Source organism: Watersipora subatra, chromosome 1, assembly GCF_963576615.1.
Source record: "Watersipora subatra chromosome 1, tzWatSuba1.1, whole genome shotgun sequence".
NCBI classification, from domain to species: Eukaryota; Metazoa; Bryozoa; class Gymnolaemata; order Cheilostomatida; family Watersiporidae; genus Watersipora; species Watersipora subatra.
Genome location: NC_088708.1, coordinates 42,714,251 through 42,727,344, shown reverse-complemented (window position 1 = coordinate 42,727,344; position 13,094 = coordinate 42,714,251). Strand labels below are relative to the sequence as shown.

At 35.3% G+C, this 13,094-nt stretch overlaps 1 protein-coding gene across 1 annotated transcript; it reads right to left on the bottom strand.

Moving 5' to 3' along the window:
* Positions 1-582: 582 nt before the first annotated feature.
* LOC137403576 (integrator complex subunit 14-like) lies at positions 583-12,829 on the bottom strand. The gene is made up of 8 exons (XM_068089541.1): positions 12,591-12,829; positions 12,223-12,393; positions 10,384-10,536; positions 9,638-9,816; positions 8,277-8,401; positions 5,790-5,895; positions 5,192-5,507; positions 583-1,627 (listed from the first exon to the last, which is right to left on the bottom strand). The coding sequence occupies exons 1-8, from the start codon at positions 12,819-12,821 to the stop codon at positions 1,403-1,405; spliced, it is 1,506 nt and encodes a 501-aa protein (XP_067945642.1). The 5' UTR covers positions 12,822-12,829; the 3' UTR covers positions 583-1,402.
* Positions 12,830-13,094: the final 265 nt, after the last annotated feature.

The following is a 13,094-nucleotide window of genomic DNA, read 5'->3' as shown; positions in this document are numbered from 1 at the left end:
TTTATTACTGGCATCAAAGAAATTTAATTACAAACCAGAGAAATCGTCTAATTGTGTTGGGCTTCTCTGAAGGTTTTGTCGAGAGTCTAGATTTGAGCCTCTGTGGCTGCAAAACCGAACAGCCATCCTGTCTAAAACGCTGCAGCACCAGTGTATTCCAAATAGCATGTCACAATCATTATCAGTGAAGATTACCAACTAGAAGAAACTAGAGCAAACAACAACCAGAAGAAACATGCCTAAATCACCAATATTATTAGTGTATAGCTCAGATGACGTTTCACACACTGTGTTAGTACCATAGTAGAACCACGGCACTATTTTCGGCACCAGTTATAAGATTTTCGTGGGTGATTACCGAACTATACAACTTTTTGAACACTAGCATGAAGGCTTGGTCATAGAACGTCTATTTTAGTTCATCCTTCGTGTTTTTGAAAAACCTGGCAAGGCCAGCTGATTGCATATTTTACTTATCAAACGTGTGCGCAGCTGCAATATCCAAGCAAGAATAAACATCAGGATAAGCATGCATTATCAAGGATAACTGATCGGCTTTATTATAATGATTTTACGTTGGTATTGTCACGGGCAACCAGCAAACAGTCAACTTCACCATGTCTGTCTTGTGCATCTCAGAGTGTGACTAGCAGCAAGTTACATTCATTTGATGAGGCATTCTTAGAAAACTGCTATCAACCTCTATATCAGATGACAACAAAACAAAAGACAAGTGGGCAAATACTCAAATGAGACACAGAATAACAACTTCTTTAAAACAGACCCTCAAAATAATGAAAATTATTGCATATGCATGTAAAGAAGCTACAAAACTACAAAGAAATTAAATGGTAAGGGTGTAAAAAATTGAGAAGACTGGCAAAAAGTTAAAGATTTTTAACTTCACAAATTAAATTATTGGAATGGTTTGTTTCGATATTCTAATCAATATTTGAGCATTTATTTCAAATTTGACAACAAAAAGTTCTGTCTTGTTTATTCTTGATTATCATTGTCTCTCTCTCAGACTTGGACACTTGAGAGTGATAGACTCCAGGCAAATCGATCTTTAGCATGATAATATCACCAGATGTAATGCAATGAGAATGAGCAATAACAAGAATCAAATAGCAATACAATTGTCAAGTTCCTATTCTACATAACATAACTAGTTTACTGCCAAAAAAACTTTTACATAAGTAGTTTATATTGGATAAATATTGGATTATTTAGATTGGATAAATATATTTATCTATGTACATAGGCGCTAACTCTCATTGAGTACATACAAACTGTTGACAAATTACAAGTTTATTTACAAATGCTGACGCTGAGAGAGTCAGCAGGCTCCAAGACTCTTCCAAATATAAACTAAGACCTGAAGAGTGAAAAAGCAATCGAGTCAGTGGCTAGGTTGAAAGTGTGACTCGTGGGGTCGTATTATATAGTTGATATTCAGCACCTCCTTTTTGCTCAAAAGACCGGCAGCGTGCTGAAGCTGGATAGCAGCATCTGGATGAGCTGTCGGAGGCAGTAGAGTACACTCTCTTTCTAAAATCTGTGATAGACGAGTGAACAGCTGATAGAATCCTATGGAAATCGCTGCCTTCTGTATCCTGTTTAACTCCTGAGGGCAAGACAAACAGTAAAACACTTGAAATGTGGCTCAGAGCGGCATCCTGACTATAATACGTAGACAAGTACTACCTGTAAGAAAGGTTATAGCTCAACTGTGCAGTTATAATGAGGGATAAAACTAACAGAACTCTCTTGACTTTAGCATTTAAATTTAAAGAATAATTGTTAAGGCATAAGCTGTCACCAAGGAATTGCTGTGCAACATTGTAGGCAAGTTTCAACTCATAACTAGCATCCGCTACTGCAGCAAAAAATGATGTAGCCATATCCTTACGCAGATTTGTCTTTTTTAATTATTGCAGTTGTGTGATTTTCTGCTAATCTGCACAGAACCGAGAGCCACTCAACACAATCATTTTTGACTGAAACAAAAGCAGACAACTTCAACTAACAACTCCAAACCAATTTACGGTATAACACCTAGAAACTGAGGGACAAACACGAAGTAAAAACAGAACTGAGCTCTTCCTAAAAAGGAAGCTACAGATGATAACCAAACATTACAAGAGTATATTATTATGGGTACTACTAGTTGAACGCCTGACATTGCCATTGGCTAAGTTCCTTTACCCGATGAATTTGAGTAACTTAAGCTAGTAATATAAGCCAGTCTACATGTAATTCTTTATTATAATAAGAGCAGTGATTATAGCGTAATTGTGCTTATAATTGTTACATTACCCTTCATGATCATGCTAGTAGTAACCAATAGTATTTTAGCAAGCTCTTTAAGTGTGCGTGTTTTAATCAGTGTAATAAGTATGTGTACAATTATTTCCTAGTAGGGCAAATAGGCGGTGTGGAATAGTTGATAAACACGCCTGTCTGCAGAACTAGGTTTCTGAGTTCAATTCTAATACGAAGTAAAGTATTTTCCGTCACTAAAACTTTATCGCTGCTTTAACTAGACAAACGGATGACAAACACTGAGATTTATATACCGTAAAACCTCTAATTGAACGCAACGGCGCTTTATTTTTCAACCTTTTTTATAGTGGCGTCAATTGGAGGCGGCATTCAAATAGAGGCTGGCTCTGTAGTTTTCAAATGGCTTGTCAGAATTTTCGAAAGATAAATTTAGCCCTATTATGGGCGACGCGAATGTCGCCTATATTTTGCTCTCTTTTTCCGATGGAGCGATATTAAACCTTTTGAATACAATAAATCTGCTAACTTACATCCAACTTGTCAAAGATCTCTTAATAAATATGCATTGAGAAACCGAAAAATATTTCTACCAGTTGATATCTATTGCTTACACTTAACCTGCGACGATATTATAGCCTGTGTACTGCTTTGCAATTTGTTTGAGCATTCAATTTTTATTTCATTTTAAATTTGAAGACATACTTTTATTTTATATCTATATTTAACAATGTTGCATAAAAGCTCATTGCGCTTATCGATATGTTTGCTACAATTTGCAGCCAAAACCAGCTTTTTATGTGCAATAGAAGAGGAGTTACGAGCGTCGATCAATTGTAAGATCAAATTACCGCAATGAAAGCCAATAATGCTATCAAATAATTAGTATAGATCTGCAAATTTATAAGTTATGTAATGATAATCCATCAAATGCTACAAATATATATTCATGAACAAGTGACATAAACAAACCATACTTATATTACATGCAACAACAAAAATTAACATTTTTAAAGAAAAATATTTGCATTGTTTGCTAGGATAGCTGCGTTCCGATTGTTGCTTTCAATGGCACAAACATCTTCTGATTGTCCGATACCTTCCACAATGTCATTTGACCTCAAATCTTCTTCTGCACTGCTAAACTAGTTGATATTAGCGTCCAAACAATTTTTTGGCAGAGCAATACTTTTACGCATTGCATTTAGCACAGTTTAGCAGTTTTGAGCTTCTACCCTGCATTGTAAAAGTGTTTAAAATACTTAAATCAAATGAAAGTGCGATTACAAAAATTATCGTTCCAAAGTGACCGACAGAAAAGAGACACACTGCAACTTGAACGCAATAGCTGATATCAACTATAGCAACAGTAGCAACAGTAAGAACTATAGCAACAGTAACAACTATTATTATATGCTATAATAGCAACAGTAACAACTATAGCAACAGTAACAACAATAGCAACTAGCAACGTCATTTTACACGTATTTTTCTTCTGAGCATTTTAACCGAGATCAAGTTTTGTGGATTTTAATCTTGAAACATCCTGGCAGTCAGATCACCTCATACATCAAACACAATCACAAATGATAGAAAAATACTGATACTTTCTGATAAATTCTAATAAAATTTTGTGCATGTTCTCCTTTTAATAGGCAACTCAGGGCTTCAAAATGTGGTTCAAAGCCTTACTGCTTGTCACCTATTAACATTGTCAATCCTATTAAAAAGCAACATTCACTGTATGAAACCTGAATAAAATTTTAGAGATGCTATTTACATATACGGTATATACAACTACATATACAGTATATACAACTACATATACAGTATATACAACTACATATACAGTATATACAACTACATATACAGTATATACAACTACATATGCAGTATATACAACTACATATACAGTATATACAACTACATATACAGTATATACAACTACATATACAGTATATACAACTACATATACAGTATATACAACTACATATACAGTATATACAACTACATATACAGTATATACAACTACATATACAGTATATACAACTACATATACAGTATATACAACTACATATACAGTATATACAACTACATATACAGTATATACAACTACATATACAGTATATACAACTACATATACAGTATATACAACTACATATACAGTATATACAACTACATATACAGTATATACAACTACATATACAGTATATACAACTACATATACAGTATATACAACTACATATACAGTATATACAACTACATATACAGTATATACAACTACATATACAGTATATACAACTACATATACAGTATATACAACTACATATACAGTATATACAACTACATATACGGTATATACAACTACATATACGGTATATACAACTACATATACGGTATATACAACTACATATACGGTATATACAATTACATATACGGTATATACAACTACATATACGGTATATACAACTACATATACGGTATATACAACTACATATACGGTATATACAACTACATATACGGTATATACAACTACATATACGGTATATACAACTACATATACGGTATATACAACTACATATACAGTATATACAACTACATATACAGTATATACAACTACATATACAGTATATACAACTACATATACAGTATATACAACTACATATACAGTATATACAACTACATATACAGTATATACAACTACATATACAGTATATACAACTACATATACAGTATATACAACTACATATACAGTATATACAACTACATATACAGTATATACAACTACATATACAGTATATACAACTACATATACAGTATATACAACTACATATACAGTATATACAACTAACTAGCTTTTAATGAGCGTAAATTTCTATGCCAGCTCAATATTTCCCTTATAGTTTACCTTGTAGAATACATTGAGTTTATCAGGAAGCTTGCGGCCATATCTCACCAGCTTCTGCACATCTGACTGGAGTGTCAGCTGTCTTAGCCACGAGGGAGAGCTACTCGAGTAGCTCTTTTTGTCCTCTACAGGAACAGGAAGTCCCGTCAGCTGCGTAGCTCCTGAAAGAGGCTGGTGCAGGTCTGGTAAGGTGTTTAGCATTTGAAAGTTGCCGAGCCAAGGCACGCTATACAAACCAGGTTTAAACACGGAGAGGACTAAATTGGATTTTTTTCGGCTGTCAGCCCACGAATGCAGCATTCCATACCACTTGTCCCTAAAACCGGAGCATAATTCAATACTTAAAGACAACCAAGAGGTGTTTGGTTATAAATAATAACAATGGAAGAATTGTACATACTTTGGTTGATTTAAACTTACAAAAGAAAAATCTGAGGCTCTTGCCCGGCAGTACGACACCAACATATGCTGAGCACAATAATAATGATACGCAAGAAACTCTGAAGCAGAATTTTCAGTTCAATTTAAAAAATCTGATTTACATAATTTTATGAAAACACAATAATAAATAAAAAATTACTTGACGACAAGTCCTCACCTTATTTTAGCTATGGCCACGTATGATTCAACCTTGAGAGCTCCATGCAGAAGGACAGTGAATGCTGTACATTTACCATCATCCTTCTCACCCACATCAAATACCTCTAAAAGTTATTAAAATTGCTGCCTGGTGTCTAAACAAGGTTTGGGTTTGTAGTAATTATGCATGTCACTGATGGTTTCTCAGTAGAATTTCGCTAGATAATTGGTGCTGAATGCCCTATCTCCATGTTAAATAAAACACGATGACCAATAGAGAGAGTTGGTGTAGCAAACTGACCAATAGAGAGGGTTGGTGTAGTAAACTGACCAATAGAGAGGGTTGGTGTAGTAAACTGACCAATAGAGAGGGTTGGTGTAGCAAACTGACCAATAGAGAGGGTTGGTGTAGTAAACTGACCAATAGAGAGGGTTGGTGTAGCAAACTGACCAATAGAGAGGGTTGGTGTAGTAAACTGACCAATAGAGAGGGTTGGTGTAGTAAACTGACCAATAGAGAGGGTTGGTGTAGCAAACTGACCAATAGAGAGGGTTGGTGTAGTAAACTGACCAATAGAGAGGGTTGGTGTAGCAAACTGACCAATAGAGAGGGTTGGTGTAGTAAACTGACCAATAGAGAGGGTTGGTGTAGCAAACTGACCAATAGAGAGGGTTGGTGTAGTAAACTGACCAATAGAGAGGGTTGGTGTAGCAAACTGACCAATAGAGAGGGTTGGTGTAGTAAACTGACCAATAGAGAGGGTTGGTGTAGCAAACTGCCATCAGGGTAGTTAGTTGGTTAGCTAGTACAACCACCAATCAATATTATGAAATAACAAAGTTCCACACATTGGACATGGTTTAATATAGTTGTTGTCAATGCCAGCAGACATGAAACACCATAACAATGTTACAACCTTGACATCGCTAATAATCTTTATGATATGAACATAAAACCCTTAATAAAAATGAATCAATATTTTCAGCTAAATCAATTAATGTAAAACAGATTCTACCAATTGCCCAGAATTATCTCATAAGAATTAGCACAGCCAACCAATACTGAATATTAGTGACAAAAACCACTACACCTTTCTTTTTTGAAATTATGGTAGCAAACATTTCAAAGATTTTGACAAACCTTTTGGTAAAAATATCATCGCTAAGTCTCCTGTTTTAAATCAAAACTCCTTATACCATCAATGGATAGTAGCATGTATTTGATATTTGTCATACAACATGAAGCTAACGTAAAATACTTCTAACTAACAACATTTCATCTGAGCCATGCAACAGATAACAACATTTCATCTGAGCCATGCAATAGATAACAACATTTCATCTGAGCCATGCAACAGATAACAACATTTCATCTGAACAGTGCAACAGATAGCAACATTTCATCTGAGCCAAGCAACAGATTACAACATTTCACCTGAGCCATGCAACAGATAACAGCATTTCATCCGAGGCAAGCAACAGATAACAACATTTCATCTGAGCCATGCAACAAATAACATTTAATCTGAGCCGAGCAACAGATAACAACATTTCATCTGAGCCATGCAACAGATAACAAAATTTCATCTGAGCCATGCAATAGATAACAACATTTCATCTAAGCCATGCAACAGATAACAACATTTCATCTGAGCCATGCAACAGACAACAACTAAGTGGTAAATTTTAAATCATACTAACTAACTACTTGATGATTGTCAGGTTAACACAAAGTTATGTCTACTCATTAATTAATTTGAACAAAAAGTGCAGTCGCTTTTTAGTTGCTAAATGTTCTAAGTTTAAAACGCTATATATTAATATATATATATTAATATATATATTAATATATATATTAATATATATATTAATATATATATATAAAATATATTAAGAACTGAAAACTTTTAAAACTGCTTATTACTTAAAGTTTCATGGTTGTTACCATTCATCAGGTAAAACTAAAATGATCTCATTAAGTGAATTGCAACCTTCTTCTTCATCATTATTAATATATATATATATTAATAAAAGAATTACTTTGAAATATTGTAAAAAAATAAAATAGCCATTAGTGAAGATAGGCTGTTTGAGATAGGCAGATGAGATGAAAGATTGCAGCCTTTTAATGTATCGAAAATGTATGTCTCAGTGGTAAAAACAGAGTCGAATTGTGTAAGCTCCAAGGCAGCAGCCCCCTTATTGACCTCAATCTGGCATCACACAAATGAGTGATGACGAGTCAAGGTTCTGACTCCAGCACGTACATGTGGTGTTGCAGAAGAGATTGACTATTAGCTTAAACCTATTTTGATTCAAATGTTAGGTATTAGTTTAGGTCAAGGTTAGCATGGAAAATATCAAAAAAAAATTTTCTACCGTAGAACTTCTTGAAGTTAGAATTTTCCCTAAACATCTCGAACATATTTAACAGTAAATATGCATGACATGAACATCACTATATCAAAATAAATGCCTTAAAGTGACTCATTGAATTAGCTGTTACCTCGCAGCGGCAAGACGAGGTGCTTTGACAGGCAAGCAGGACTCTTTATCTGAGACTGTGATATGAAACCGACAATAGATATTTGATGGGGAAATTCCAATTCTTCGTAAGTGAAGTCGTCTTCCCTACAAAGCAATTTGAGATTTACTATCTGCATTCACTAAATAAACTTTTCGGATGCTTGTAATGTAACTAAAAAGTCATTATTTGACCATGTCTGCTCATCTGTCTGTTCATCTGTCTAAAACCACGCTTAGAGGTTGGGAAAAAGGTTACATGAGATAGGATTTGAACTCGTGGCCTTGAGAATAGTTACTCAACACTACCGTTGACTAGTATCTCCGAATAGTTGAACATACGGATATTACACCTGATGATTTTCCAAGGAACACTAGACTGCCGGGGTACTAGTTACAATGGTTTTAAAACAAATGCATGATATAAAATACAGAAAAAATGAAATGCTAAATTTAAAATCGTATATAAAATATTGAATTGATACTGCAATAACAACCAGCAAAACAAAGGTTTTCACTGTTACTATACTGGAGAGACACAAAGACGAAAATGTTGGCTTGACAACATGTTGTTTTGGAGCTGCAGAACTGTAACGTAGTTTTATATTATTGCAAAATTATATATTATGATAACACTTTGCATTTTTTTAGATTTGTTTTCCGTGTGATGGCTAAAGCTGAAGTAGACTAGGTTGAAGATTGTATATAAATTTTAGCACTTTTTATCTGGGCTTTTAGCCCTATACAGACAATAATGACTAGTAAATGTTTACTACTTACAGACAACAGCTGCTTGTATATTTCAGGTATATCCAGACACAACACTACATATCAGATGTATAAAATGGAGACCTGCTAGTCTTGGTATGTTAGCTGCATACATACAGTTTCTATTAGCATTCCCAATGTTAAATGCCTATCGATGTATGTCCACCAGTAAATGTCCACCAGTAAATGCCCACCAGTACATATCAGTTTTATATAAATATTTCATATAACTACACGTCGTGGTAAACAGAAACACCTACTGGTACACATCAGCTATAAGCAGACAACATCAACCAGTATCTTTCTAGTGTATAGACTTAGCACTTGCTGGTATATGCCATCCGTATACATGCAAGTTTTACCAGCATCACTTCACACTGTATAAACAACCCCTTACCCCAGAACAATTAACTTCCATTAGTGAACATCAACTCTATCAGCATATGTTATATCTGGGCAGACAACTCCCATTACCTCATGTCCACCTTGCCAGCATGTATAAACAAAATTTACTATTGCATGTCAGTTTTATTCAGGGAAAGTCCACATTGGCTGGCAATGTGAAGAATTAAATACCTGATAGCATTGGAAGGAGGAGGGTAAAGCTGAACTTTACTGCTGAGATTACCACACAAGAGCATACCACTGTAAACCCTGTATGTTTTCTCGACATATCCGTCAACCATTGTATTAACTGACTGAAAGCCTGTGTTATCAGGTATAGACATACCCCCTCCTACTGCCTCCATCACTCTCTGTAACAGTAGACCTTTGAGCCTAAAGAAGTGCCATGCATGGTTGGTCTCTAAAATACTTCTTATTTACATAGACATTTGACTCGGAAGATTACAGCATCTCGAGACCCTAGACGGTTGTGTCAGAAGTACCCAGAGTAGTGCTGCACGATATCTTTCTATGTACATTCGATTATTTGGTCTCAAAATATATCAAATATCGAACATTAGAGTTGTCTTCTCTCGATATGTAGTGTTAGACTTTAATATGAACGATAAGAGAGGATAATGGTTAATATTGGTTGAATAACAGGAGCTGTCCTCTCTTTAAAATAAGGAGAATGGACAACTCCATTTTTGCAAAATAAAGCCAGCTGATATTTCGATAAAATATCGGCTTCGATATTCACATTGACTTGAAATCTGACCAAATATAAAATCATCCACTGAAATATATCGTCATATTAAATTATATCGTGTTATCGTGCAGCACTAACCCAGAGGTACGAGAGAAAGGATATATAACTGATACAAACACCAGATATAAAGCCAATCATAACTCGGGTAGGAGCAAATACTATAGCTTACATTAACTTTACTGATATTGTCTTTTCTACAGGTCTCTGTAGTAGCGGTCAGGCAGAACATGTGGAAGTCACAAGGGAATGGGACTGATAGAGTAATTATCTTCTCATAAACATCAGCAGTGATATCTATCATCCCATCTGATATTATAATTACCTACAAAAACCAGAAACTTGGAAATAGAAAAAAAGAAACACGCATTCGACATTTGCAGAACCAATGACTAGAGACAACCTTGACACAGCTTTAAATAACCCTGAAGCCAGAAATTGTGCTATCTCTAAGCAACAATGTAGTAAACCTAGTACAGTTAAACCTCTACATATGAAGGTGACTTTGTCTCAAGTTTGCTCCAGATGTCAAAACTGTCGTACATTAGAGAAAATATTTTCACACGAATACCTGCAATTCGTTAAATTAAATCCAGAGCTCAAAAACCCAATGATACAATCTTTAGGTAATTTGTACAATAATAAGAGCCATGGCTGTTCTTCTGTCTCAAACCATGCTTAGAGGTTGAGAAAAAAGGCAACATTAGATGGGATTCAAACTCATGACTTAGAGAATAGTCACTCAAAACTAACAACCACGCCACTCCCCTGATGACGGGTATGAGATAGGATTCGAACACGTGACCTTAAGAATGGTCACTCAACACTAACAACCACGCCACTTTATAACTGTTGAATGGTATCTCCGAATAGTCGTACATGTATACGGATGATACACCTGATGATCTCCCAAAAAACACTAGACTGCCAGGCTACTAGTTACAATGGTTTTAAAACTAATGCATGGTATGAAACACATTAAAAACGAAATGTTAAATTTAGAATTATAGGTAAAATATTGAATTGATACAGCAGTAATAAACAGAAAAAACAAAGGTTTTCACTGTTACTATACTGGAAAGACACAAAGACGAAAATGTTGGCTTGACAACATGTTGTTTTGGAGCTGCAGAACTGTAATGTAGGTTTATATTATTGCAAAATTATATATTATGATAACACTTCGTATTTTTTTACATTTTCATTCTGTGTGGTGGCTAAAGCTGAAGTAGACTAGATTGAATATTGTTTGGTATGAGTCTGGGGTAGGGGTGGTGTAGGGTAGCTTACTCTACTAGAGACAAGATATGTGGGGTAGTTTACTCTACTAGAGACAAGATATGTGGAGTAGCTTACTCTACTAGAAACAAGATATGTGGGGTAGCTTACTCCTCTAGAGACAAGATATGTGGGGTAGCTTACTCTACTAGAGACAAGATATGTGGGGTAGCTCACTCTACTAGAGACAAGATGACATCTGAGTTAGCTTATAGAATTTTGTTATTTATATATTGTTTTACAATTTGTGTTTAATCTGCATGATCCTATTCACTTTCACTTACAAAACTGCAATGTTTCCAGAAACTTGGAAAGACCAATATTTGAGATTACTTTGGGTGTAGTGTAAAATCTAATATATACTTAAACTCTACAGCGTTTGCCAGAAATGTTGTATGTTGGTGAGTAAAGATTAGGCTTAAGTTTTAAAAGAGAGGGTGCAATAAACATAGAACTTGTGGTCATTTTATAAGATTCACCACATCTTCTCTTACATTTTTCTGCACTATATGGTTTGATTCTATGTTTAGCCTCATCACAGATGCACCCACCCTAACTTTCTTCTAATCATAAAAATGATCCAACTGGTAGATTAATCTGAGGTGCTCTACTGCAGTGGTTAAGCTGCTAATCACCACTTGACAAGCTAAAAACTAGAAATGCTTTCATTATGCCAAAAAACAATAAATAGCCTACTGTTCAGGGCATAACTCTTGGACAATGTGGTGCTTACTTTAGATGGAGTGGTATTTCCCCAGGCATTTATAACAACTTCTACCGCTGCAGTAAATGCACCGAACAAACAAGTCTTGTCGTAAAGTTTGACATTGTCCGCCGCAGATTTTATAGCATCATAATCACGGGTGAACGGAACGGCTACTTCCCAGAGAGAAGAGAATATCACCTACAAACATATTCTGAAAGTATAACTAATATGAACAAGGTTAGCTGGCGGATGACATGACTACCAGCATCGAAAATCAATTCCATTTGCCTGCACAGTAACACAAAATTTCTTGAAGTATGCTATTTAGCATACATGATAGCAATCATCAAAAAAAAAATTTTTGTGTGTGAACAGTGTATACAGTAAATACTCACAAGAGAAACATATTCCAATTTAGCCTGATGCCCAAGGCCATCTAAGAATCTGTATATGCTATGAACGGCCAAGGCCTTCTTAGTTATTGAGGAATCTCCATCCACGTCGGAGTTGCCCTGATATGCCTGCACACTGAGTGGAATGGCTGGGTTGTCTGCCTGACTGCATGGTTTTGTCTGTGACTCACAGGCCATTGACAGTGAGACATCAAGAAGCAGCACTGTTGGCATGATGCGGGAGAGTCACAACTACAGCATATCGTTGCAGTTGATATCAATCTTGACAATTGTCGACAGGCTAACCATTCCTTAATAAAACTCTTGAAAAAAAAAGGCTACATGATAGTCAACAGCTCACCATCGAATGTTAGAAAAATACGAAGGGTAATAGAACAGTAGGTAAAGCTGGTAAATAAGGCTATTGTAAAACTTGCAGCCTCAATGTATTCTATGTCATTTTCCAGCATCGAAAGTCAATTCCATTTGCCTATACCTATGCATGAG